The 26997-nt window shown below is 57.0% G+C and overlaps 9 protein-coding genes across 9 annotated transcripts; 5 read left to right on the top strand and 4 right to left on the bottom strand.

Moving 5' to 3' along the window:
• Positions 1-2785: 2785 nt before the first annotated feature.
• B0H64DRAFT_18053 (uncharacterized protein) lies at positions 2786-5109 on the top strand. The gene is made up of 3 exons (XM_062798908.1): positions 2786-2981; positions 3044-3200; positions 3260-5109. The coding sequence occupies exons 1-3, from the start codon at positions 2926-2928 to the stop codon at positions 5015-5017; spliced, it is 1971 nt and encodes a 656-aa protein (XP_062664046.1). The 5' UTR covers positions 2786-2925; the 3' UTR covers positions 5018-5109.
• A 1200-nt stretch (positions 5110-6309) lies between these two features.
• B0H64DRAFT_381126 (FRG1-like family-domain-containing protein) lies at positions 6310-7392 on the bottom strand. The gene is made up of 2 exons (XM_062802784.1): positions 6891-7392; positions 6310-6825 (listed from the first exon to the last, which is right to left on the bottom strand). Exons 1-2 carry the CDS (start codon positions 7301-7303, stop codon positions 6387-6389), a joined length of 852 nt encoding a protein of 283 aa, XP_062664045.1. The 5' UTR covers positions 7304-7392; the 3' UTR covers positions 6310-6386.
• A 174-nt stretch (positions 7393-7566) lies between these two features.
• Positions 7567-9291, top strand: B0H64DRAFT_381124 (uncharacterized protein). The gene is made up of 3 exons (XM_062802783.1): positions 7567-7682; positions 7767-7919; positions 7994-9291. The coding sequence occupies exons 1-3, from the start codon at positions 7631-7633 to the stop codon at positions 8932-8934; spliced, it is 1146 nt and encodes a 381-aa protein (XP_062664044.1). The 5' UTR covers positions 7567-7630; the 3' UTR covers positions 8935-9291.
• On the top strand, positions 9292-10588 carry B0H64DRAFT_428585 (uncharacterized protein; the record flags this gene model as incomplete). Its single annotated transcript, XM_062805853.1, has 2 exons — positions 9292-9880; positions 9942-10588. Exons 1-2 carry the CDS (start codon positions 9613-9615, stop codon positions 10586-10588), a joined length of 915 nt encoding a protein of 304 aa, XP_062664043.1. The 5' UTR covers positions 9292-9612.
• Positions 10589-10807: 219 nt separating this feature from the next.
• On the bottom strand, positions 10808-15540 carry B0H64DRAFT_381118 (glycoside hydrolase family 31 protein). Its single transcript, XM_062802782.1, has 9 exons — positions 15196-15540; positions 14859-15145; positions 13690-14722; positions 13191-13637; positions 12867-13130; positions 12720-12811; positions 12616-12645; positions 11331-12560; positions 10808-11195 (listed from the first exon to the last, which is right to left on the bottom strand). The coding sequence occupies exons 2-9, from the start codon at positions 15090-15092 to the stop codon at positions 10950-10952; spliced, it is 3576 nt and encodes a 1191-aa protein (XP_062664042.1). The 5' UTR covers positions 15093-15145; positions 15196-15540; the 3' UTR covers positions 10808-10949.
• Positions 15541-15650: 110 nt separating this feature from the next.
• On the bottom strand, positions 15651-18149 carry B0H64DRAFT_333960 (general substrate transporter). Its single transcript, XM_062801087.1, has 3 exons — positions 17852-18149; positions 17496-17768; positions 15651-17416 (listed from the first exon to the last, which is right to left on the bottom strand). Exons 1-3 carry the CDS (start codon positions 17968-17970, stop codon positions 16096-16098), a joined length of 1713 nt encoding a protein of 570 aa, XP_062664041.1. The 5' UTR covers positions 17971-18149; the 3' UTR covers positions 15651-16095.
• A 729-nt stretch (positions 18150-18878) lies between these two features.
• B0H64DRAFT_381113 (uncharacterized protein) lies at positions 18879-19199 on the top strand. Its single transcript, XM_062802781.1, has one exon. It carries the CDS (start codon positions 18892-18894, stop codon positions 19141-19143), a length of 252 nt encoding a protein of 83 aa, XP_062664040.1. The 5' UTR covers positions 18879-18891; the 3' UTR covers positions 19144-19199.
• Positions 19200-22262: 3063 nt separating this feature from the next.
• B0H64DRAFT_315285 (FAD binding domain-containing protein) lies at positions 22263-24282 on the bottom strand (the record flags this gene model as incomplete). Its single annotated transcript, XM_062800232.1, has 3 exons — positions 22263-23769; positions 23846-24152; positions 24249-24282. The coding sequence occupies 3 exons, from the start codon at positions 24280-24282 to the stop codon at positions 22263-22265; spliced, it is 1848 nt and encodes a 615-aa protein (XP_062664039.1).
• Positions 24283-25576: 1294 nt separating this feature from the next.
• B0H64DRAFT_17821 (uncharacterized protein) lies at positions 25577-26948 on the top strand. The gene is made up of 5 exons (XM_062798876.1): positions 25577-25610; positions 25693-26137; positions 26227-26536; positions 26602-26661; positions 26723-26948. The coding sequence occupies exons 2-5, from the start codon at positions 25884-25886 to the stop codon at positions 26756-26758; spliced, it is 660 nt and encodes a 219-aa protein (XP_062664038.1). The 5' UTR covers positions 25577-25610; positions 25693-25883; the 3' UTR covers positions 26759-26948.
• The last annotated feature ends 49 nt before the right edge of the window (positions 26949-26997 follow it).

Raw genomic sequence — 26997 nt, 5'->3', positions numbered from 1 at the left:
AGTCGAACCATTGGCATTGGAGTATGTTGGAGCTTGGGCCATCTTTGCTCTCCATGCATGCATCGTCAATGAGTCCTCGACAAGATCGTCAACAGAGACAATATCACATCAAACAGGTTTGTATGTACTGGATAGTACGAGATAATTCTATGTTTATCACCCGTGTGCTGCATGGTACGGTGCCATGCTTAACCGCCGTCTGGACACTAACGAGGGTGAAGCGAGATCCAGGGCTTTGGGTCGAGGGGTGTCGTCACCGATGGATTTGTTGATTCGGGTGACGGGAACCTGAAGCAGGAGAGCAGGAGGATGCGAACATGCAATGGAAAGAGCGAATGGGTGGTCAGCCTTACTGTGGGATCTCGATCAGATGATTGGCAGCAGAAAGAGACGGGATGCATTCGCAAGCTGCAAAATTGTGGATCTTGGTCTCAATCGGTATTGGAACGCGGCCAAATCAATCAAGTCCCTCGCTGCAACACGAAAGGAAGACTCAGGAATGAGCCAAACAGCAGACGTTGATAAAGGAGACGAGGATTGTTGTGGTTGTTGAAAAGGGTTCCTCCCCGGAAGCTGCAGGTGATTGTGCTAAAAATAGCTAAAAATAGAACCGCGCTTATGCAGAACGCGGAGATCGCAAGCGGGCAAATTCCCCATTTTGCCCAATCGCAATCATTTAACCCCCTCGGCGCTTACAGCCGCTAACTGGGCTAATATTCGAGCACATGGTGCCAATCAGTGAGTGCTTTGACCGATGACCCCACCCCATCACCGACCCAATCACTCCTCGGCCGAACAGCTTTTGGGATGACTCCACAAGACTGCGCCCACAGCACGCAGGAAGAGGCTTTCTGCGGCAGGGATTCGGGTGACACGATGCGATTTCCGACCGTGAGAAGTCATCTGGAAACCGGGGTCAGACGCGCTGGTGACAATGCATCGGCTGCATCAAGGAACCTTCAAGCTCCTGACGCGGTTTTCATTGAGTTCTCTTATTAACTGTCTTCGGTCCAGAGTCCCTGAGACACGAACGCCAAGGACGCCGTGCAACCGCCAACGCGGGAACAATTTCGACGCCATTCTGGATTTGGAATGTTTCGTTTCCACGGCTCAGGACCGATTGATACCTTTCGAAGCTCGAGACTCGCATCAGTGCATTCGGCCCTTGCTCACGCATTCGAAAGCGTTGTCTGCGTCCTGTGTGGGTTGCATTCCCCGAAACGGGACAGCATACCCAGCGCAACGCGTCGCCGAAGCGTGCCTTGCATACACACCTCGAACGATGTCTCATGGAAGATGCAAACCTGCGTAGGCAAACAAACGCATATCAACAACGCCGCGGCGGAGGGAGCTTGGAAGGCCTGCCAGGCTGTGCTGGATGATGTACCCAGAATGCGACTCATCCTCTCTACTTGTACACAGAACGGCTTGTCTCAAAACCGAGAAGCAGCGCCGCTGAGGCTCTGTGCCGGGACACTGGGCAGCCGGATGGGCACGTTGTTAGCCGGGAATCGGGAACGATGGGTCCCGCTGGTGGGATCTGCGTGTGTTGGAGCTTGATAGGAAGGAGGGGTATACGCGAGGTCCTCTTGGTCCAAGCTGCAAGGAGCGGCAAAGTCCCTTTGCTGCAGCGCCGCTGCAGATCGAAACTTTGTCAGCTCCCCACGTGTACGAGCAGGTAACTTCTTTGGCCGCAAAAACGGCGACGGGGACGGCATGGTCGGGCACGTTTGCAGCGCGCCCATCCTCATCAGCAGAGTTCTTGTTACTGCGTATGGTGAGTGTTCAAACCGCGTGGCCGTCTCTCAAACAAATGGATATTTGGCGCAAGAACCCTTCCGTTTCTTCTCGTTCCGTCCGGCCTTTGCAACCGGACCGTGGGTGATCTGGAAGGCTTACCCGGGTATATTGACCTGATTTACGGTTCGACGAACATGGCCCGATCGAGCAAATTCCCTACAGAAAATCCAGTTGCCAACTCGGGATTGCATTTCCTGCTTCTCTTGGGCTCGCACTGTAGTCAAGTGTACAGCTACGGTTTTCTTGCGTCTTTCCTTGAACCTCGCCCCTCGCTCATTGTCAGTTCAGCACCGCCGAATGGCTGGCTTTGTCGTTGTTCTTTGAGGGTTTCAGACACGGGCCTGGCGCCGCGTCAAAGAGAACCTCGAGATGAAGGAGTTTGCGACTCCATTTTGTGTCCCAGATTCTCCTTGCGAATGGGCCCTCGGATGGTCCGCAGCTCACCAATCGCATCCCTGCTTCGGCTCCCTCGCCATGCCATCCTTGGGGCACCCCAGTCGGCGGGCCAGCCAAGCCTGACTCGTGGCTTTCCGGCTTTTCTGCCCCCTGGTTGCAGCGGGTCCCCATGCTGAGGGTTCCCCCGGGGTCTTGCCTTTTCCCACCCACCGCCCGCCCCTCTGTCCACCTGCCCACCTGCACCCTCCTCAATGTCTCTTGTCCTCTGAACTTCGATCTATTATTAGCATCACCAGATCCAGCCTCAACGTCGAACTGCTGCTGCACGACCGTCGCCGCAGGTACCGGAGTATCTTTTGGCTACCCTTGTCGCGAACAAGAGAATTGAAACCGACGCTTCCATTGTTCTTTGGCCGCAGCGCACAAAAAGAAGCCCGTCGCCCCATCATCGCCAATTTGCTCAGTTCCGTGAGAGTCAGGTATAAGAAAAAAAACAAACCAAACCTCCAGTACTAAGCAACCTCCACCTGGAGACTGGTCTCGTCCAAAGCCGCTCTGTCCCCGTAACCGCACCTTGCCGTCGCACATCACCACCGGCCGTCTTTGGGTGTTGTGACAAACTCCAGCGCATTGCCCTCTGATTATCGTCAGAGTTTACAATCGCCACATTCGACCACAACCACATCGCTTTGATACCGCCGGCGTCTCGGCCGTGACACCACCGTCACAATGGGTCGCAGGAAGATCGATATCAAACCTATCAAGGATGAAAGGAACCGTTCTGTGTAAGTGCCTCTCCAGCCCCTGATCTTGTGAACCATCACCTACTAACGCGCTTCGTTTCCAGCACCTTTTTGAAGAGGAAGGGAGGTCTCTTTAAGAAGGCCTATGAGCTGTCCGTGCTCTGCTCTGTTGATGTGGCCGTTGTCATCTTCGGAAACAACAAGAAGCTGCATCAGTTCTCGTCGCGCGACATGCGCGAAATGCTCCAGCGATGGACCTTGGTATGTTCCCCCTCCCCTGACTCGAGCTCGCTCACCTAGCTAACACGGCGCCGCGATAGCATGGCGAACCGAATGAATACAAGATCCCGTCCGATTTCAACGCCGGGGCCGACGACGAGGAGGACGAAGATGAAAACGGCACTCCCCCACAAGGCGAGGGTATGGATGTCCATATGTTTCCGCCTCACTTTCAATCGCAGCCCCCGTTCCCCGTCATCCGGCATCACACACCATCAGCATCCCCACCTATCTCCAATGGCGTCTTCGGGCCGCGAGGCCACACCCCGCAGCCCCAGATGGGTTCCCGGCCGTCATCGCGAAATGACATCCGCCGGATGGGACCAAACATGGCGGGCCAACCGGTCGGGCCGCCAGGTTCGCAGCCGGGCGCAGTGAACGGCTTCGCATACATGCCACAAGCGGCCATGTACAACGCTCAGAATTCCCACAACATGCAATCACAAAACCACACCCACGGCCTACCACAACCGCACCCGCAGTACCCCTACCCACAGCAACAGCAGCACCCGCACCCGCACCCGCACCAGATGCAACCGTACGCGGACGAACAGCGAAGGACGTCGGGACCTGCCGCCTTCCCTCACCAGCCGCCACAACAAGGCGCGCAAAGAGGGCGCCATTCCGTATCCCCACCGCAACCTTCGCCCGCACAAATACCTCCCCAGCATATGTCCCCGCCGCCGCAACCGCAAGCCCATCCCATGCAGAGCCCGCCTCAGCCTCAGCCTCAACAACACCTGCCGCCTCAATCCCAGCCTCAACAACACCTCCCTCCACCACCACCGCCGCCGCCGCCACCCCAACAGCAAGAAGTCCCTCACATATTCGTCCCGCCCCAGGAACCGCAGCCACCTGCATCCGGGGAGCCGAGACCGAGACCCGAACTAGTAGAAAGGGCGCGGCAACCCCTTCTCCTGGACACCAACATCAAGAAGCAGGCACCTCGCAAGGGTGGCAGCATCTTTACGCCTATTGACGAGAACCGGTCGATCCTGTCGCAACATCTCGCGGCATTCCATCATCCGGAAGTGAAGACAGAACCGTCGTCTAGCCGATCACAGTCGATCGACGCCGGAAGCGTCGCGCGAAGCAGTAACCCGAACTCGCCGCCCTCGCTTCCCCGCGTCAATGCACAAAGCGCCCAAATACAGCCGCAGATCAAGCGGAACGGATCGCTGGGGACCATTCCTGAGACTGTCTTTACGCCGCCGTCACGGTCCAACAGCCTGCGCGTTGGCGGGAGCATTTCGCGGCCGCAGTTGAAGGTGCGAATCCCAGACGAGTCGGACGGCGGCAGCGCCACGAACGGGTCGGCCTCGCCACACGGAACTATGACGACAGCGACAGACATCACGTCGCAGCCCTCTCGGCGGCCCACGGATTCGCACTCCTCCGGCGTCGTCCTGCCACCGCCTTCTCCGTCCGCCTCCACTACCCTGCTCTCGGCAGGCGCTACGGGCCCACCGAATCCGTTCGCCCGCCCGCCGCCCCACCAGACCAACAACATGAACATCGACACGCCCGTCTCGGCCTTGCCGTCCCGCTTTCTCGGCGAGGGCCTGCTCCCGAGCCCCAACGGCTTCTACGCCGACTGGGGCATCAAGGGAAACGAGCACAACACGCTGAGCCCGCTGACGTGGTCTACGCCCGTGGTCGGGACGGGACCCTCATTTTTGAGAGATGATCTCGCCCCACTGAAGCGGAAGAGCCCGGATATCAACGGGAGCGGGCCGCATCATGATGGGCCAGCTGAGACGGCGGGCGCAGATGCGAAGAGGGTGAAAGTTGATCATTGAAGAAGCATGGTTATTATTTAGATTTGTTTGAGTAGGAGGAGCACGCTTATCATTTTACACCAGGGTTGTACCATATAGTTCTCTTCTTCTTTCTTTTCTTGTTTATTTCTTTTTCTTTTCTTTTTTTTTTCGATCAACCCCCGTTTGTTTCTGCTACTTTCTACTTCTTGCTTGGAATAGGGTTTTAAATCAGCGCGTTCCGTCCTTTTTCCTTGGGTATATCCTTCAACGGCATTGGGACCGGCGTTGAGCGAAGGGCCAAAATCGGCGATGGCGCAGGCATGACTGAACGAGGCCGGGAACGATCTGAGTCCAATCGGGACGGGCGTTTGCGATATATGGATTTTTGCACAGATGGCGAGACGCAGAATAGTATGAGAAACGGTCTAGTTAGTAGCTTGCATCTGAAGAAAACTAAACTCAAAAATTCTAAAATGCCTGTCCCTTTGCCCTGTGATGCCATGCTTCGATATACATTCAAACCAAAAGCGACGCGCAATTAGTTACCCACCCAGCCCGCGCGCGTCCGGTTCACCATCCAACAAAACACAACAACACCACACCAACAAACACGACACCAAAAATCTATGGAGTGACAAGCCAACTAACTAGGCCCGTAGGGCTGAAGGGACGGGACCGGTCCGCTGCTGACATGTGGCCCGGCCGCGCCCAACCGGCGCAAAAAGCCAAGTCACGGGTCTGGACACAGAACTACCCGGCTCCTCGGGAGTATGGGGTAGCAGCAGCGCCGCTGGCTTGGGCGTGGGGGTGCATGGCATCGTTCGGTGAGTGGGGGGGAGGATGGATGGGCTCTTTTGTTGCGTGTTGTGTGTGCTATTCTTAGAAACGCGGCCGCTTGTTGCCGGGGTTGTGGGGGCAAGGCAAGGGGAGAAGGAGGAGGAGGAGTCTGGACCCAGCTGGGTCGGAAGTCTCGGGCTGGATGCCCGCCGCCCGCCGCCACCGCCGCCGACGCCGCCGCAATGGCGATTGCCGAGTGGGCCTTGGCTGTCTATTCGTCCGTCGGGCTTTTGGGGGGGATTCCGTGGGATCTGTTGTGGGATGCGGTGCGGGAGCAGCTCGTACTTTTTCGTGTTGCGCCTGAGCTGAGCGTGGTTTCGCCTGGTCTGGCGGAGCTAAGCCCGAGCCTTGTGCGGCTGGGTGGGTGTGGTACCCTGCCCTTTAACTGAAGGGAAGGCTGTGGGCGAGTGCCTCGATCGATGCTACTCTGCATAGACGGGCTGCCGTCTTTATGGTGGCTTATTGGTAGCATGGAGCAGAGAGGGTCCGCCGGAATCAATATCTGAAAAGGGTATCGTCATATTTGTAACATCGATCGCTCTCTATCTTAGCCTGTGATCTTCCCATTCCCTCATCCAAACTTGTCATGCTTGCTTTTAACCTTGATATCTAACAATGCCTCGTGGTAGGTCCCCTCCCTCCTCGCCCGCTTCAACAGCTTCACCTCGTCCTCCTCCAGCCGCCTCCCTGCGGCCTCCTCCAGCTCGCGCCGGCTGATCTTCTCGCGCGCCTTCTCCTCTTTGGACGCCTTGAGGCGCGGCTTGTAGCGCGCCTGCATGCGCACGCGCAGGGTCGAGTTGAAGGTGATGTCGGTCTCGTCGCCGCGCACCTCGGGCGGGGCGTTGGCCTTGGCCGAGCGCGGGGCGCGGATGGAGAGGTACGTGTCGCGCAAGGTTTGGATCTGGAAGGTGCCCGGCGTGTCGGCGGTGGGCAGGAGCGTGAAGGACTCGAGCGGGGTGACGGCGTCGGAAGCGGCGGTGAGGAGGCCGATCTTGTCGCAGGAGAGGTATCTTGACCACGCTGGGTCAGTATCGAAGGGGCACGTCAAATGCGTGAGAGGGGGTGGTGTGCTTACTTCCCGTGGTGGCCCTTGATGCGGAAGTGCTCGGTGCCCACGATCCGGTTGGCGACCCAGACCTGGCGCACGTCGTGGGGCTCGGCGCTCGACGGGTTGCCGTCGACGATGTTCTCGATGGGCGAGGCGAAGACCTTGCCGGTGACATCGCAGGCCAATGCCGTTGGCGGCTCGCTCGGGAGGACAAACATGACGGGGCCCGAGATGTCGCTCACGACATCAGCCGAAACCCAGCTGTCGTCCTCGCCGGTATCTTCGTCGGCGTTGGCGTTGGCGTCGGCATCGTCCGCTTTAGGCGCCTTCAGCTGCCGCTCCGGGTTGTCATCTTGTGCTTGCCCTGTTCCCTCGCCGGCATCGGCGCGCTTCCTTTTCTTTTGTTTCTTGTCGCCTTTAAAACTCAATGGTTTGACCATCTTGAGTTACTGTCTGATAGTGTGAGGAGTGAGCTACCCATCGAGGTCGCGAGCTGGCGTCTCGATTGCCGAATTGAGCGCCGAGGATATGTTATCGATAAGAGCTGGCGAGCGACCTGCTGTTTTGGCGCTTGGTCCACCATCGTCATCCACCGTGTCCACCTGCCAGGTTCAGCAGGTCAGAGGCGATGAATGCTTGGCGGGTGCCCCACCATCTTGAGGGGCAGCAAGAAAGAACCACCAGCCAGGGCAACTGCTTGGATAATTCTTTCATCTTCCATCTATTGGACTGAAATTGCTGTAAATTGAAGCAGACATCCATACATCATGCCCCGTATTGCGCAAGCTGTCACAGTGTCGTTGCAGGATCTCAAGAACGGTAGTTAACTACCTATTTTCTAACTTGATGGGTGCGGGGAGCCATTGTGTAAGTGGCGTCGCTAACAAGCTTCACCCAATTCAGGAACGGTGCCGTTGGAGTCACTCCACGAAGCCTTTGGTCCGGACTCGCTAGGCATTCTGGTTGTTAAGGATGTGCCCCCCGAATTCGCCGGTCTAAGGCGTCATTTGTTGTCATACTCGTCCTACCTGGGGAATCTGCCCAAATCGGAACTGGGTTCGTGTTCCATCATGTGTCCCATCATGAGGCCTGGCTGGTGGTCTCTCTGCTACTGCACTAACGATGCCCAGACAAGCTCGAGAACGAAAAGGCCAAGTATCTTACCGGTTGGTCCCTCGGTAAGGAGACGCTCAAGAACGGCCAGGTGGACACGCTGAAGGGTTCCTTCTACGCCAACTGCGCCTTCTACGTCGACCCGGAACTGTCGTGTGCCGTCCCAACGGAGCAGTTCAACCCGGACAACTTCCCCGAGTATCTTTCACCCAACATCTGGCCCGGCCAAGCCACCCTTCCCGGGTTCAAGGAGACCTTTGAGGACCTATGTCGCCTAATCATCGACGTAGCCGTCCTCGTCGCGAAAGCGTGTGACAGGTTCGCCGAGAAAGAGATCACCGGCTATCCCAGCGGCTACCTGGAGCGTGTCGTGAGCACCTCGACCACGACCAAGGCCCGCTTGCTGCACTACTTCCCCGAGGACCCGTCCAATGAACCAGCCCCGGTGGCCATGTCGGACGCGGTCGCCAACAGCAACGACCCGGACGAGGACGACTGGTGCGCAACCCACCTCGACCACGGCTGCCTGACGGGCCTGACGTCGGCCATGTTTGTCGACGAGTCCGTGTCGAACCCGCTGGTAGCCACGCCCGAGATCGAGCCGGTATCGCCCGGCCTGCCGCACCTGGCGCCGCTCCCCGAGCTCGATACGTCGCCGGACCCGGCCGCCGGCCTGTACATCAAGTCGCGCACGGGCGAGACGGTGCAGGTCAAGATCCCGCGCGACTGCATCGCCTTCCAGACGGGCGAGGCCCTCGAGCGCATTACTGGCGGCAAGTTCAAGGCCGTGCCGCACTTCGTCAGGGGCGCGAGGGCGGCGCTGAGCGAGGGCCGGATTGCCCGGAACACGCTCGCCGTGTTCACGCAGCCGAACCTCGGTGAGAAGGTGGACATGGAGCAGCACATAACCTTTGGCGAGTTTGCCAGGGGAATTGTGGCGAGGAATACCGTGTCTTAAGGGCTGTAACTGTGGGATATGCCGTTGAATAATGGTGTTTCCTTACCTACATAGTACGGTTCAATCCCTGTTTGTATGTTAAGTACACGGAGGTTTTGACCAGGAAGCTCGAGATGGAGATAGCTTGGCATTGAAACAACGAATGTACAAGTAACATGTGTGTCCGGCATGATCGGAAATGTTAAGCGTTCGACTCGTTTCTCCGGTACCGAAATGTCATTTTTACTACGTCTCATCATTTCAAGGCAGCTAAGCTCATGGACATATTGAAGAGGGTAAACTCATCATATCTCATTTCGAGGTTGTGAGCTGATGAGTGATGGCTCGGCATCCTGCACGGCTGCGCTAAACCCACCCCTGTCAGTGACCCCACGGCCTCGCTTTTAGCGCGCTTTCTCCCTGCGCGGACATGCCGCGGGGGGTTTCCTGGTCGCGCGACCTGGAAGCTTCGGCATCCAAAAATTGCCGCTCCAAAGCGGACTTTTGACGTCGCCGAGTCGATTCTTTTCGACCGTCCACTCCTTCTCGCTCTTGTATTATTATCCCTTTTGAGGACCGGCAATCACCATACACATCTTGCTCACTCAATTGGCTCATTGATTGCTTTAACAACCCACCTAGAGTCGAGAAGGACAACCTCTTTCGACTTCGACGGCGGTGCCGAGCCACACCACCAACATGATTCCCTCCAAGCTCACTCCAGCCGCATGGCTGCTGCTTCTGGGCACAGCATCAGCAGCGCCAGTGACCGAGACTGAGACCGTTGCCCCCGCGGCGGCAGCCGCCCTCGCCGACACGGCCACGGACACAGGTGCCGCACAGCCAGTGCCCACCAACGAGCTGGGTGCCAACGCATTCGCCCCTTGTAGCAACCCCGACGGCGAGTTCAGGCCGTTCTGTCTCCCCAAGCAACACGAGATCTACTATCCCGGGTCAACACACTACGGTGAGCGATACCGCTCCCTTCATGCCCACCCCGTCCACGTACTGACTACAAATCCCTCTAGTAACTTGGGACACCTCCTTCTTCCCCGACCCCAACAACACCCTCGTCAAAGTCGCCGGGTTCTATACCAACATCACAAACCCCTCGGATGACCCCGCCGACCATACGCACGACGACTTCGAAGATCAAGAAGCCTTCAGCTCTGACACCATCTCGGCGCTCTGGGGCTTCTACCAGTGGCACCCGGAAGGGTCCCTGCTCTCGAGGCCATCCGTCGACCAGGCCAACATCACGCTGCGGCTGGTGGCGCTGCCGGCGAACGGGCAGCCGGCGCAGTGGCACTCCGGGCCGACGGTCAACCTGCGGTGGAAGCCCAGCCCGCCCAAGAAGAAGCGGCCCGGCCACACGCCGACGCGCGCCGACGCCGACGTGCTCTACATCGCCCTGCCCCTCGTCTTTGGCTTCGCCGCCCTCATGATCGCCGGCACCTTCTGCTGGAACAGGCAGCTGCGCCGCATCGGCATGGGTAGCGTCATGGGCCGCCGCGCCACGCGCAAGACCGGGGTGAGCAGGAAGGATAGGGCGAGGAACCGGGATAAGGAGCAGGGGATTCGGCTCATGGAGAGCGCCGGGAGTGGGGGGATGGATACGGATGAGGAGCGGGATTGGGGTGAGGGTGGGGGGAGGGCCGGCCGGAAACGGGACTAGGAGGGGCCTGTTTGGTGAGGTAATGTTTTGTTGGGAGGCTGGGCATACACACGGTAGACTGATGTTCGGGCTAGAGAAAATGTGTCCCAGGACACCGAGCAACGAAGCCACGGCTCCGTTCAGGGGTAACAAACAACAGTAATAGCAAAGAGCTGCAAATATTATCACAGCGCTGTAACTGCGCTAATATTAACCACAAACACTCGAGGTCCTTAAACACTGACTAAAACGCCGTAATCATTCATTAGGATACCTATACCATGGCCAATACCTTTTCCGCGCGCCCCTTAACCGAACAAAACCAAAACACACTCCAAACATTATCTAGACCCAACCTAGACCTAAACCCCCTCTCACTCTCTCACTCCCAGTTAATCTCCCACCGCTCTGCCCAAGCACCATGCGGAAACAGGTCATTCAGCCCATGCAGCGACAGCACCGTCCTCTCTTCGTCATAATCCCAGTTGGCAAAGTCCAACCCACGACTGTTCAACCACACCCTCACGGGGCCCTTGGTCAGCCCCATGACAGTGGCGTTGCCCAGCGTGTTGGTGTCCACATAATCGCCCTGGATTTCGGCCGAGATAGACGTGTTGGTGGCGGCGAACTGGAAGCGCGATGTGTTAGCCGCAGTCCCATGTGTTATGTACTTTCGAGGCCCAGAGAAAGAGAAAGAGAGGGGAAGAGAGAAAAAGAGGGGAAGGGAGAAAGAGAGGGAGGAAAAAAACAGAGAATAACTCACCCGCACCCACGTAACCGCCGCCGGCACCAAGCTCTCGCCATCATCAAGATACAGCTCACCCTCAGCCACCCCCTCCCGATCCAGCGCCACCACCAACCCCCACGGGTTCCGCCTGCTCTCGGCCGTCGTCATCCCAGGCTCCTGGAGCGGAATCACGCTGCCGCCGCGCAGGTGCAACGGTATGTGCCCCAGCGGCGCGTCGAGGGTGACGTTCTGGCCCGGCGCGACGCCCGTGACGGGCGCGGCCGTGTACCAGTCGTACCAGACCGTAGTACCGTCCCTGACGCCGGGGAAAACGGCGCCGACGGTGGCGGCGCCCTGCTCGAGGCAGGGGGAGACGAGCAGCGCGCGGCCGAGCAGGAACTGCCGGTCGGCGGCGGCCAGCCAGGGCTCGCGCGGGAACTCCCAGGCGAGGGCGCGCATGACGGCGTGGCCGCGGTTGTTGGCGCGCGCGAGCAGGGTGTAGAAGTAGGGGAGCAGGGCGTAGCGGATGCGCATGGCGGTGCGGGCCGCGTCGGCGACGTCGGCCCAGACGTAGGGCTCCTGCGGGGCGGCGCCGAGGGTGTTGTGGTTGCGGTAGAAGGGGAAGAAGGCCGAGAGCTGCATCCAGCGGGCGCACAGCTCGCGCGCGCTGTTGCCGCCGAAGCCGCACGTGTCGACCCCGAACATGGGCACGCCGAAGATGGAGAAGGAGAGCGCCTGCGGGATGCTGAAGTACATGTGCGACCACAGCGCCTCGTTGTCGCCGCCCCAGTGGCCCGCCCACTTGCCGGACCCGGCGAAGGTGCTGCGCCCGATGATGAAGGGCCGTTTGTCGTTGGAGATCTTGAGCAGGGCCTGGTAGGTGGCGTTGAGGATTTGGTGGCCGAAGAGGTTGTGGAAGTCGTATTGTACGTAGCCTCCGTGGTGGGTTGCGTTCGGGCTGATAGCGTGAACAGCCAGGTCGCCGTGGAAGTTGTTGACCACGTAGGGTGGCCAGTTTACGTTTCTTTCCCCCGGGGTGGGTGTGGTGCGGTAGTAAGACGTCGGGCTCGCCGTGGTGGGAGATGCTGCCTCCTGAGCACGGAGAGATGACGCGGCGGGGATTGCCTCTGATGAATTAGTGCGCTCGAAGCCCTCGGGGTATTGCAAGACGAGATTTCCGGGCTCTCCGGGCAGGTCAAAGGGCGGATGGGCTGGATTCAGCGTCAGGTTCCCGCTGCCACAGCTACCAACGCAGAACGAGGCAACCTACGCCGGTCAGTCAAAGGTGTCCCGACTCTCAGGGGTGACCAGGTGTTCTTACTTCTGACATATCGATCCACAGCCCATCGAACTGTACAAGTTAGTTCTGGTTCTTCAGTGCATTGGTGCCCCTGGTCATACCCAAGGGGGACTAAGCACACTTACAGCAACCTTCTCGAACCATCTCGAGAGCTCGTCGATCCACCAGTTAATTGCACCGCTACCGTTTAGAACAGCGCCCACCCAATCGGGAAACACTATATTACGTTAGCCCAAGTCACAAAGGGGGGGAGGAAAAGGAAGTAAACAAACCTGTATAGCCAGGCCATACCGCCCCGTAGTAGATAGAACCGTCCGGGTTCATGACAAACGCTTTCGCCTCAATTCCACGATCATACGGGGGGTAGGCATCGCTGGGGTTCTCGGGATTCGGGGCGTAGATGGCCGAGTCAACGATGGGGATGTAGTGCTGGCCATTGGCGTGGAGCTTGGCCAGGAACTCGGCTCCCTCGTCGTAGCCGAACCGCACGGGGTCGTTCTCAAAGTCGCGGTACTGTCTCATGTAGTCGATGTCGGCTACGAGGAGGTCAGCCCAGCGATTATTACACCCATGCAAGCCGAGGAAGGAAGACTCACACCAAATAGTTTCCAATGGGATCTCAAACTTGGCGAAATTGTCAACCACCTCCTGCATCGCCGCCCAGCTTCCATACCCCCAGCGGCACTGGTGAAAGCCAAGGGTCCAGTACTGCTGCATAGCGGGCAGCCCAGTCGTTGACTGTTGGTAGGAACTCATTACATCCTGAGCGTCGGGGCCGCTGTAGAAGTACAAATCGATGCTCCCGCCCAGGGCCCTCCATGTGATGCCAGATGGCTGCAGGAGAATCTCCTGCGTATGGGCGTTGCGGAGAAACACACCGTGTGTGTAAGAGAGATACTTGACTGTCTTGTCCGTGGCATCGGGAGCGTAGGTCAGTGTCCCCGAGTCGTCCGTGGTGAAGTATCTCGTGTCCAAATATATGGGGTGGCTTCCATAGAGGTTGGCGTCGATCCTGTCAGCCACATCAGCGGCAAATAATGTTCCTAGAATTGGTCAGGACGCCATATCATCCTGATCACCCAATAATGAACTCACTTGTGAAATTGTTGCCGAGGCGGAACCCATGAAGGACCTCGCCGAGGCCATACAGATTATAGTTTTCCGGAAGTGACGAGACGAACTCGATGAATTGGTCTTCATACACGAGAACCTTCCCCTCGGTCGAGAAGAGGGTGTCCCCGGTCTCGACGCGTTTCACGGCGAACGAAAAGGTCGGGTCATTCGACCAGGACACGGCCAGGCCATTGGAACGAGGAGAGTCGCCGTACCCAGCTGACGGTCTCGGGACGAGTTCCTCCGGGAGAAGAAACCAAGTCTCATTCTCAGGGCTGATGTAGCGAGGCCGGATCTCGACATGGACGCGGTCGTCACCTTGGAACTGGACGGACAAGGCCAAATGCTCAACGTCATTGCCGTAAACATTGCATGCCGAGCCGGCGAGATCAAGGTCAGCCGTGAAGCCAGTCTCCGTATCTTGGACATTGGACGCTTTGTAGCCGGGGCATACTGTTTGAGCGTCAGTGGCCTCGGGGTCCCTGATGTTGGGCAGGACGTCCTTGCCCACGTCGGCCGAGGCTGGGAGCGTGAAGATGGGGGCATGCTCAGCGGCCTGGCCGGGCGTCCCAGGTTCCCACGCATTGCTAGGTGAACCATGATAGCCCGAGGTCGAATGTAGATGGAGCGCTGTGAGCAGGAAGAGCGATGTGAACGTGAACAACGCCATAGCCGGAAGGACAATACTCGAGCTCTTCAAGCGACCAGTGGACGTTATCGGAGAGCGGTTCCGGAGGGCATATGCGAGACCAAGGAAATACAGCGATAGTATGACCCCAAATAGCATATATGGTTGAAATCCAGGCTGATCGATGGTCAACGCGTCCGAGATCCAGCCCGACAGAGCCCAGCCCGTTGATAATTTAGAGCATGATCCTGCGCCTTCCCGTAGCGATGGGTCCTGCTGGTCTGTTTTTCCGCACCCGGTTGTCGTTTCCGCCAGAACCGTCTCCAATCCAGCAGCTAGAGCAAGAAGAGAGGGAGCAAAACCAGGTGTTGAGGTTGGGAGGGGAATCTGCAAGGCGACGTCAGCCACTGAGCCTACCTATAGCCAGGGAAGTCGACAAGGCCCTCCTCGAGATTGTAAGACGACGACGACTCGAGCCCGTAACCCGACAAGTTTTGTCCTTGGTAGCAAGTGTCTCACTCACATTGGAAAAAGGACCACGGTCGCCGTGCGATGAACCCGTAGAGCATGTCTGGTCCGGAGCGAGTGTAGATGTAACTGTAGTCTCGCATGTTTCCGTGTCCCTCCGGCGGAAGCCACTCGCTTCCCGGTATGACCTGTCTCCCATCCTCGCTGAGGCGGAGGACAGAAGCGGAGTTCGGATGGGATGTTTGGTTGGCGGTGATGCAGGTTCCATGGCTATTACCACCATGATCATGAACAACCGCTACTGCTCCCGCACTTCGGCATCTACTCGGCCGGGCAAGACAGCTGAGTAGTTAGCTAACTGTGTTCCCGATGATACAACGTCTCGCACACACCAAGTTACTTCTCCTTTACGTGCGCTACCTATGTCGTGATGGCCGCTGCGACTGTGTTCGTTCTGGGGGGGGGGGTTGTGCTTCGTTGCGCCGAGTTGCACAGTTGGATGAATGTGCTGCGCGCGCAGTGAATCAAGGGCAACAAGGCAGGCGTGTTATAGTTGAATGCAGAGGGAAGAAACCGACACATCAGGATGGAATCGGCAATTGGAGTTGGAAGTGGGAGCGGGGCATTGACAACAACATACACAGTACAGTACTGCAAAACCCAGCACCGTCACACAGACCTACACGGCCGAATAGGTGGATGTGCATTTGAGATTCGTCGTGCAGATCGGAATCATGAAGTCACCGGGAACTGCTCTGGAAAGAGCAAATCGGACCGACGGATGCTTGATGTTGTACAGCTCCGGGAAGCGCACAGGGGTTTCAGAGGTACGATGGAAACACACATGTTCCCGACGCATTAGCTTCAAAATTGCTATATGTGAGATGGGTACTGTGCCATGACAAGGATGGGTTCCCATCCCAAGATACCTTCCATATGTAGGCGCACAACTCAACTAGGTATCGATCGAGCCCCATCGCCCCCTTCCTACGCCATACGCCCGGTCCGGCAAATATACGACGGCCCCAATATAGGCTTCCCAAGTTTGGGCCCAGCCATCCAGCGAACACCACAGATCCTGAAGCCTCGGCCTGGTCGATAGCACAATATGCGAAAAACAAAAACAGCCCCAAGATGAAATCCCCAAACCCAAAATAAAAGGGAGAGCCCCGCCAGAAATTTGCCTACCGTTGACGCCCTCCGATGAACTCCGTCATGATATAAAACTCCATCCCTGGTATCCAATCCACTACATCGATCGCCGGAAACGCGAACGACCGAATGTCCAAAACTCAATAACTTAAATCGACATTCCCGAGTTGCGACAGCATCTTGGCGTCCTGAGAATTCGTCGTCGTCGTGTTCGTCGTCGTATTCGTCGCCGCGCTCCCGCCCGTGTCCGACTGTGTCGTGCTGGCGTTCGATGGCTGGAGCTCGAGCTGCTGTTCCGTCGGGGGTATGCCGCTGTCCGAAAAGCCGAACTCCCGCATCTGCTGGAAGCTCCAGCTGGGCTCGAAGATCCGAGACTTCCACGCAGAGGGTACCCGCTCGTACATTTCGTCGATTTGCTCCAGACTGAGTTTGCTCGTCTCATACACCATGCCCATCACAAAAACGAAGGCAAGACAGCAGAAGGCGCCCCAAACAAAGAACACGCGAGAGCCCAGGTCGGGCGATCCTGCCGAGGGATCCACCAGGTATGGCGTGCCGTACGCAATGCCGAAATTGAGGATCCAATTCGACGCCGTCGAGATCGACATGGACTTCGCACGCACTTTTAGGGGGTAAATTTCCGACGTGACGACCCACACGACCGGGCCCCAGGAGGCGGCGAAAAAGAAGATGAATATCGAGACGAAAATGATGAGGATCTGGTTCTGTGTCGTTTTGTTGTTGTTGCCGGTGGCCGTGGCGTAACCGGCGATGAAAAAATGGCAGAAGGCCATCCCAAGCGCTCCCAACATAAGGAGCCTCCGTCGACCCCACGACTCGACGACAAACAAGCCGGGGAATGTCGACACCATATTGATGACCTGCATGATCAGAGAGATGGTGAACGGGTTGTCGACCCCCGCCCCGATGAAGAAGGTCGTCCCATAATACATGATGAAGTTCACGCCCGTTAGCTGCTGCAGCATCTGCAGGCCGCAGCCGGTGAGCGTTCGGCGGCCAAGATGAGGTTCGCCGAAAATGATGTCTTTGTACGTATCTGGCCCCAGCGCCATTTCATACTCGTGATTTGCTTGGATTTCCGCCAGTTCCTCAATTAGGGCTGGGTGTGTGATGTCGAGGCGTCGGAGGCGGCTGAGTGAGAGCGCAGCGGCATCCTTGAGTCCGCGCTTTATCAGATATCGAGGGGTTTCCGGGAGAAATAGTAAGCCCCCAGCCAAACAGCCGGCCCAGATGATCTGTAGGCCCATCGGGATACGGTACGCGGCAGCCGAGGTCAGTTGGTAGGTGGCGATGTTGACCACCGCGGCGGCAAGCAATCCTACTGTGATGGATAGCTGATATGCGCAAACGAGCGTTCCTCGAATCCACTTTGGCGCCATTTCTGATTGATACAACGGGACCAGGACCGAGACGATTCCCACCCCTATGCCCGCCACCGTCCTGTTGTCAAAGTTAACATCAAACTGTCGGAGAACGGGCGGCATATAGATGCGGGGAAAAAAAACGGAAATAAACCCACCTTCCCACGACGAGCAGCGCGATATTGGTTGCGCTCACTTGGAATATGGCGCCAATACAAAACACCCCGATAGCGAAGAGGAGTGACAGCCGACGTCCCCAGCGATCCCCCAACGGCGCGGCGAGCAACGCACCCACAGCCGTCCCTGCGCTGAGCATCGCGACAATCAGAGATATTTCGCCCGGCGATATGCCGATTCGTCCCCCCTTGTCTTTGAAGCCTGTCGAGAAGTCGTCCTTGAACTTGTCCATGGCGAGGATCCCGTTGATCGCACTGCGAAAGAGAGCCGAGTCAGCCTCTTGAAACCCTCCCGTACTTCCCCTACGATCGGATTCCCTCTCATTCCGGCCGCTTACCCAGTGTCGTAACCAAACAGAATTCCGCCGGTGGCAACGAACAATCCGATCATGATCGCTTGCGTCGAGGTGCCAGCGACATTGTCGGGCTTGTGCCAGCCCATGGCGAAAATCGCCATGGTGCAAGAGGAGGCGCCCTTCACGCCAGATTCGATGCCGCTGCCGCCAAAACTATCGGGGGTTGACGATGCGAGGTTGGAGCGTGTCGTTCGACCATTTGAAGCGAGAGGTTGTCGTTCGCCTGAGTCTGGGTAATATGGGGCGGAAGGGAGGAACAGTAGGCGAGAGAGGCTTCGAGATCAGCAGTTGAGCCCGCAGCTCGGGGGGGCCTGCTGCTATTGGTTCAGCTGCCCCCAGGCAAGCCAAGGGAGCCCGTGCATTTGCCCGTGGCCGCAGAAGCCCAGGACTCGCAGGAACAGCACACCCACACACCCTCCCTCACAACAAAGCCGCTCCACCGGACTCACCCCGGTCCCCATGCCCCACCATTCCGCATCTGTGAAGCAGTAGGTGGAGCTGATTCCCGGCTTCCGCAAAAATCATGCCAAGTTCACTCACTCTTGTTCATGGCGACTTGGCTGCAGCTCAACGAATCTCTCGTGCAAAAACAGTTCCCCCATCGGCCGGAAGTCCCGTGTTCTCGCATTTCGGTGTTGGCAACTCGCTCGACCGTTGACGTCGAAGTGTCTCCCGAAAGACGCTTACTACTCGTAATGTACATTCAATGTGTCAAAGTCAAAGTCGACAAAAGTCCCACCTTGTGGGGGATTGAGTAAAGCTCAACGGGGGACCCTTGTCTCTGTCCAACGAGAGGAGAATGCGAGGTCTGGTTGGCTCTCGCCTGCTCTTGTCCAATCAAAACTTTGCGGACGCTGGACTTGTGGACCTCGTTCCAGCGTCTGGCCTTCAAGCGCATACTGTGTACAAAGTGGTACTTCGTACGAAGTATTGCATCGAGACGAAATGAAAGTGGGAGTAGAAGATGTCATTACAAAACTCCTCTTCCTTTTGGAAGATATCTTTTTCTCTCCTCTTTTCTGATGTTCTTGTTCCTTTTGCTCTCTCAAATCCGGACCCCGGTCGGGTCAAGAGTTGCTGCTGAGTGGGCCGATGAAGAATCCCCACTAAGGCAGGGAGTGCAGGTGCGCAACCGAACTCGCCGGTGTGTGCTGAAGCCCAGAATGACAAGATCGCAAGCGAGATCATGCTCTTTCAAACCTGGGGAAGCTAAGCGGCCTCGGGAATGCACCGGCAGTCCTAGGCTTGTGGATATCCGAAGAATGCCGAGCTAGCAGCAGGCCAGAGACAATGGATCGAGTTGAGGCTCCCTCGAGGCTCCCAGGACGCGAGACATGAGCCTGCAACGCGGGAGCGCTCCGACAGTGTGGGTTCATTCCATTCCGTCTGCAACCTCCTCCGATCGCACTGTGACTCTGCGATGTCCAGTTTCGAACATTCCCACCTTTTGATCTGCGAAGACTCTGGTGTTCTTTGATTGTCTCATTGGCCAGCCGCTAACTTTGCGGGGCTGGTGCGGGGAGACAAAAGACTCCCCAGTGCACATTGTCCGGAGCAGGACACGTGCGTACCCACCACCGCACTGTCCCAATCTGGAAAGAATCATCGCTGTGGTGGCGCACAGTGCAGAGGACCATACATTAAATCCTTTCCAGTGGCTCCTCGATTACAGGAGGGCCTGTAATGTCCCCAACAGTGCTTGAAATACAGTGTCGGATTGGATCATGTGCCAAGACAAAGCACTGTGCCGGTCAGCAGGCCCACCATCCATCAACATCAAGCAGGAATGTCCCCGCTTGTTTCCTTCTGAGAGTTCGGAACCCATATTTTAACGTTTTCCGTCACCTTTAATTGCAGTCGTTTTCCTCAGACATAGACAATGACGGTATAAATTTGAAGGAATCCAATAGAACGAAAGGATCACTCTTTGGGACAGCACTTGGCGCTCCAGTCGTGTTTGTGCCGCCAATGGCCGAGCCCCCTTCCACCAGCCAGTTCCAAGCTTCACCAAGACTCGAGGGGCCAAGCTTGCAGCCACTCACATTCGCCCCTTTCCGCGATTCTCTCTTCCTTTTTCCAGTCCTAGTTACCGCTTCCGAGTCTCCATCCTGCAGTCCGCCCAAATCCTTTGTGTCTCCCTTGAGACGCCATTCCCTGACTCACCGCACTTTGCAGGCTGTGCCGCTTGCCCTCCGCCGCTTCATCACCCGAACACCACCACTGACTTAATATTTGCGTCACGATGGCTTGAGATGTCAACGGCATTGGTCGTCGGGGTAAGACCAGGGCGACGCCTCGACCCTTTCTTGGCTTCAGCCGCTCCGAAGCATTTCCACTCCGGACATTGCAGTCAAGACCTAACCTGGTCTGCTCCCGCAAGTCCTTTCCGCCATGGGTCGGCGGAAAGCATACCACCTGTTTCTCTCTTCATTTCGCCCGGTTTCTGCAGGGTTTTACCTCGCCCTTGCAATTCTATCTTCCTGGCTGTGATGAATGCTGAAGTGAGCAGGTCAAGAAGGGGGGGACTTACAGAGGACTCAGAGGAGGACCCGCACGGCCAGTCCAACCCAAGCCGTGCTCCCCCAGAACTGCACACCAATAGATTAAGTGGCCAATCTGTCCGGGCGACAGCCTTCGAGCTTTCCCTCGCTGGCTTCCCGCCCGTTGAGCTTTCTTGGGCACGCGCGGCCGGCGGCTCAGGGCTGCGCTCGGTATTGGCTGCCGCCGTTACGTCCATGTCCGCGCCGCAGCCGGAACCAGCCCTGTCGTGGGTCGCAACCTTCAAGCCTTGACGGTGGCCGGCCGGCCTCGCTTGTGGGTTCAAGTTCTCTCTTCCAAATCGAACGAGATGCAGCCCCTGTCACTGGCCGGAATCAAGAGAGCGGGAAGCCATGGCGTGGTTGTGGCGTTTTTCCAACCCCTTTTGGGATAGCAAAGAGTCGGAAGGCACAGAGGGAAACAAAAAACAATGAGAAGAATGGACGTGCTCGATACCAAGAAGAAAAGATTAGTCAATAATACGTGCCCCTTTTCCCCGACCTTGACCACAGCTCATTTTTCAGCCCCAACGTCGTGAAACCGCGAACTCCCTCCAAGCCAGTCCCGATCTCTCATGCCGAATCCCCCGAAAAAGGAAGCTGCTCGTGACGGTGACAGGTGAACTGTCATCACCGGCCCCCAACCAACAGCTTCCCGACCGCTCAAGTGACCCAGCCGACCGAGCGTGGTAGAGTTGATATCACCAACCCAACCGACCACCCCCCCCCCCCCCCCCCCCCCCCCCACCAGCGGAGATAGACCCTGCTCCGAGTTACCCGAGTGAAATAAGCCAGCGATAGGACAGCTTTTCGTAGCACGAGCTAAGGAAGGGCAAGAAGATGTAACTACATACATAGTAAGCAATGCAGGCATGACAGTGCAGGCGGATGATTCCGCCGCCCGTACCGATACAGGCGAGTAAGCAAAGAGGAGGGCGGGGGGGCGCAGCTTGCTATTCAACTTTGCAGCTCGAGTGACGCACGAAAAGCAAATGAAGTCCAACGAAAAGGGAGGGGAAGGGGGGGGGGTTACAGAACATTATTTCTTCCTGTCTCCCGTGACGACCTACCTAAGTAGACCATGTCTTGGTCATACCAGAAGTGAATAGAAGTCTGTTATTATCCCGTCTCCCGGGGCAGCTTTGAGGTTGCTCAGTCGTTTGGTAGCAAGTTCGTGCTCAGTCGGGCTCCGCCCATCAACTCCAACCCACGAACCACCATCCAACCTTCCCTCGAGCAGATGATTTTACGTTCCAATTGTAACCAACCGCCTCACCAGCCCGGTATTTCGGTGATATATACTAAAGAAGTCTGCCAATATTCGTGTCCTACCACATGGACGTACAAGCCGAAACACGCGCTATCTCGAGAGGCGGCCCGAGTTAGACGCCTCAGCGGCAATGATCACAAGAACCGGTGTCGAGCTGAGGTGAAAAGCGGCATCGATCCATTTCGGGGTTTCAACGGTTCTCTTAAGGACAGACAACGGACACCGAAGCCACCTTCCACTTAGAAAACTGAAATTTATGACCCAAGCGGGGACAGTCACGCGGCAAAAACACCACAGGTTACCGAGATGGATGATAATTTTGTCCATTACCTCCCCGCAAAGAAGAAGGACGCTATCAATACAGAGCAGGTTGCGTCCCTGCTGAACCAGTGACTTATCCAAATCGACTGGTATGAGTGCCCGAATAACCTATGACCCCAAAATGCAATGATACATCAAGCTCAAGCCGTCCCACTAGTGTCGTCTGCGTCTTCTTGGCACCAGTCTATAAAGATACGCCTTTCCAGAGCCCCAAACTTCGCCGTACTATGAGAAAACCACCAATCCGCTCCAGGTCGCCCTGTTTTTAGATCTCCAGAGTGACCTTCTGGCCCTTGACCCGCCCAATCACCTGCGAGGGGGCATACTTGGGAATGACCTCGTCGTCATGGAGCATCTCGAACTCTTCAGTGGCATCACGGCCCATGAAGTTGAGGAGGGCCTGAGGGCCACCCGGGTGCTCATCGAGCCAGTTGGTCAAGTCGAGTACGACACCCTTGACGACAACCCAAAGGTCCTCCTTCTTGTTGTGCTTGGCAATTTCCTCCATGGTGTACTCCTTCTCCGGGATAGCGAACGGCTTGGCCTCGCTGGACTCCTGCTTAGCGGCGGGGGCACTGGCCGACACGGCCTGTGCCTTGGGCGCCTCGGCGCCGCTAGCACCGGCCCATTCGACAGAAATCCTGCCCGGCGTCGAGGGGTCGATGTGCAGGGCGATCTGGCCAAGGCGGGCCGCACCGGTCGAACCCTTAAGGGCCTGCTGGAAGAGGAAGTTGCTGGCGGAATCACCGGCGACGCGGCCGTAGACCACGCAGCCCAAGAGGGACGAACCACCAAGACGGTTGGCACCGTGGACACCACCAGCAAGCTCGCCGCAGGCGTAGAGACCCTCGAATGGCTTTTGCTCCTTGTTGAGGACCTGGGCCTTGTCGTTGATCTCGATACCGCCCATGGTAAAGTGAAGCACCGGCTCCATCAGGGAGACGTGGAAGTCGTCGTTGATGTCCACGGGCAAGTTGTGGAAGAACTTCTTGCCCCACGGGTCCTTCTGCTTGCCATCGGCGATGGCATTGTAGGTCTGGAAGGTCTTCTGGAGGTGATCCGGGGTGCAGCCAATTTCCTTGGCAAGCTCCTTGCCGGTCATCTTCTTCATGAGGCCACGGCCAGAGTAGTGGCGGGTGTGGAAGTCGAGAGTGTTGGAAGCCTTGGAGTTGAGGATCAGGCGGATGGGGAACTTGCCCTTGTCCTTCTCCTTCCACATCATGCCCGAGACGTAGTCGCGGTGCCCGAGCTCGTCGCAGAAGCGGTCTCCATCGGCGTTCAGCAGGAGACCGCCCTCACCACGGAGAGCCTCGGCGGCCAGGAACTTCCACTTGGAGCCGGGGTCCTTGGGGTCGACGAGACCCGTCGGGTGAACCTGCACCTTGTCCATGTCGATGCCGTTACCGCCAATGGCCATCACCATCTTCTGGCCGTCACCAGTCGCGTGGGAGCCGTTGGTGGTCGCCAGACCAAAGGTGTCGGGACGGTGCTGTTTGAGCAGAGAGGAGTCGGTGAAGTCTGCAGCATAACCGCCGGTGGCGAGGATGACGGGGCCGTCGACAGACAGATTCTCGCCATTGTGCTCGTATTGGACACCGGTGATGCTGTTACCCTGCTTGTTGAGGCCGGTAACGCGGGCCTTCTTGATGATACGGACGCGGTGAGGCTCGGTCTCGGCGAGCTCCTCGAGCCTCTGCATCAGGGCATAAGTAATGGCCATGCCAGGGAACTTGGCATCGTGGCCACGGTGGGTACGGGGTTGGGAGTGGCCACTGTGGAACCGGCGGGTTAGTAAAACGCTTGGTTGAAACTTTGCCTTGAGGCGACCATGGTGCAATTAGAACTTACCCGAGACGGGAAACAAGCGTCAGGTCAAGGTTGAACACATCCTGCAGCCACTCGACAGCAGCGGCGGACTTGTAGGTAAGCACCTTGATGAGGTCAGGCCTCGCCTTGTCACGGGCGGACTTGAGGGTGTCATCGTAGAACTGCTTCACGCTGTCCTGGATGCCGTGCTCAACCTGTGTCCTTGTGAGGGCACCGTTGATGCCGGAGGTGGCCTTTGTCGAGTTGCCGCCGAAGAAGCCCTGCTTGTCGAGGACAACAACGTTACCGCCGGCGAGATAAATGGTATGGGCAGCGCTAAGGCCGGAAACTGGAGCACGAGATCAATGGTCAGCAACGGACAAGTTGGCAATGGAACAATGACGACACCTCGCGGGGAATGCGACACGCCGGGGTTTTCACTTACGGCCGCCGCCAACGACGATAACGCTCGGTGCCATTGCGATGGGGTATCTGAAAAAAAGAATGGTGGAAGGAAAGGAAAGATGTTGTGGTTGTTGAAAGCAGAAAAGAGAAAGAGGAGAATGCCGAGAGCGTGAGGAATGTGGGAGTAGTTATCTGACCGATGGGTTGCGCCTGCCGAGCTCGCAACGGTTGGAATTGCTGGCACGCTGATTCGTGAGCCGAGGTCAACGCCAGGGAGCAGGACAGGGGGTGTTTGCCTCTGTGAATCCGCCGCAGGCGAGGCGATGCGAAGCTGTTCTAGGGGCAACCTGGCACGCTGAAACTGGCGGATATTTACTTTTTTCGAAATTTCCCAAGTCCCAAATACAATGAAGAAGTTTCTCAAGTATCTAGCGCTCCCAAAATACCAAAGTTACGGCTTCGAAGCCTCTTCTTTGAGGCGATTGTGTTGTTCGCGTTGATCCTGGCCGAGGACAAAGTGGGCTCGCGAAACTCGGTACATGGGCCGAGGCTCGCCACGGCACCCGAAACGGTGGGTACCCCGGACCGGAACAGCTCAAAAACGGGTGATTCGTGGGGTAAGTCGTGGAGGCGTTGTGAGCACCCACTTTGTCACCTTGTTCAGGAATAAGACGCTGCGCGCCAGTAGCCGAATGTGATCTCTCCCAAAGGGTGGCATTCGAGGGACTGGTTTACTCTTCGCATTCCTTTGTGGCAGACCAGGGACGAGAGCCTAGGTGCCTTGGTAGGTGGTTGCATCGCCGCATTGCCCCTCCATGTTTTCCGCCTGAGTAGCATGTGGTCAGGGTTCCCCATGGGCAGTCACGCGTTGTTCCCCAGTTGCCCGTTTGCATGTGATTGAAACCGGGAGACCCGCTTCCAGCTGCTTGCCATTCGATTCGGCCTTTGACCACTCGGTTGACTGGCTGACATGGCAGGCCAAGCACGATGACAGACCAATTCCCGAGCTGATGGGCATCCCTCTTTTGCGGCATGCCCAGTCCAGGTGTCTGGTTGTTCCGTTGACACAAGAACTGCCAAGTCCGGCAAGTGGTATGTGTGGGCTGGCGGAGCTCAGGTAATGAGGTGGGTGTTGCTTGCATGTGATCGACCCTGGGTCTGAACACCAACACTCGGGCAATACGGATGAAATGGTTTCGGTCAAAATAAGGGAGATGCCCGACCCTCCTCCCCTTTAAAAACACGACCGGAACATCTATGAGTTAACTCGACCACTCGAGAACCCGACAGCCCCAGAATACTAACCCGTTCAAGGCAGCTAGCGAATTTCCCCCAGTTCAAGAGAAGCATAATAATGAGACAAAGCCAGAACGAGGGGGCAATTTGCACAAAACCAAGTAACGTAGTCGCGACATTCCCCCCGAGTGGTGCAGGTTGCAGAGAGGGACCATGAAAGGGCGCTGGGCTGTTAATTCCGATGTCAGATGACACCCGACGCCCTACGTCACCACCGTTACCAATTGGCCTTTCTGCCGCCCAATCATCCGATCGGTTAGGACCCCAGTTTCGCAGCGTCCAAGCGACTGATGATACGACCGCATTGCGCAACGTCAAGCCGCAAGATAGAGATGCTTGTTCGAGATCTGATCTAGGGAATATTGAGGACCACCGAAATATGCGACCGTCCCTTTTGCCTTTCGTTGCTCTCAGTGCTACCGTTTCGGCTCAACTTCTCGTGCCCCTCCTAAGGAACCCGTCAACGCCGCACCCGTTTGGTCGCGACCAAGCGCCCCTCATGGACCCCGCTGGTCCCGGACCGGCGATGCCTCCGTCGGGATCCTCTCCTGCTGAGCCGCCTGCCAGTGCTGGGGGAGGTGTTGTGCTGTCCGATGTGATGGGCCGCGATAGGAGCATCAACTTATTTGCAGGGTATTTACATGCATACCATCCTACACATTCCCGCCACTGCCATCTGGGCGAGCTCCTGAAAAACTGCCGGCTAACGTAGACAACATCAGATTCGTACGAGACATCGAATCCGCCGCCCGCCGCCTGGAAGACCCCTCCCACAACACAACAGTGCTCGCTCCACTCAACTCGGCCGTCGAGAAGCTCCCTAGGAAACCGTGGGAGGATCCACGAGAATACGGCGCGCTCGGCCCCAACGCGTACGAGGGCGGGGACGGCCACGAGAGAGCTCAGCGTAATCTGCGCCGGTTCGTGGAGGCCCACCTAGTACCTGCGAGTCCCTGGCAAGAAGGCCAGAAGATTAAGACAGTGGGTGGTGATCGGGATATCTGGTGGGAAGAAAAGGACGGAACACGCCTGGTGAGATGCGCATCCTACGCATTTTCTCCTAGAAGGAGGCTCGCTGAGCTAACACATGAGTGCAGATTCAACCGGGTTCGATAGAGATCGTCAGCGTCGCGGGGAATGTTGAAAACGGTCAAGTGGTATGTCGAATATGAATAAGCCTTTCCTACTTCGTATGACTGACACATTGACTTTCACTAGTGGATCATCAAAAACGTGCGCAATTATTCCGAGTAAATGGAATGATACCGGCGAATTTATTTGTATGGGGAGATGGCTAGAACGACACCAACATTTTTGAGATCGTGAGGGTGGCGCGAGATGAGAACGCTGTCAGGATGTTATGATTAATGGCTCGAGGGATAAAATAGGATGAATGATGATGATGACGAGCGTCTGGAATTCAGTAGCGGTAAATTCAAAGATATTCTTGAGGTGGGATCCCCTTGAGGTCACCAAGTGTTCTACTTGTCCGA

This window comes from Chaetomium fimeti (assembly GCF_033439085.1).
Source record: "Chaetomium fimeti strain CBS 168.71 chromosome Unknown B0H64scaffold_1, whole genome shotgun sequence".
Taxonomy (NCBI): Eukaryota; Fungi; Ascomycota; class Sordariomycetes; order Sordariales; family Chaetomiaceae; genus Chaetomium; species Chaetomium fimeti.
This window is presented reverse-complemented; position numbering and strand designations above follow the sequence as displayed.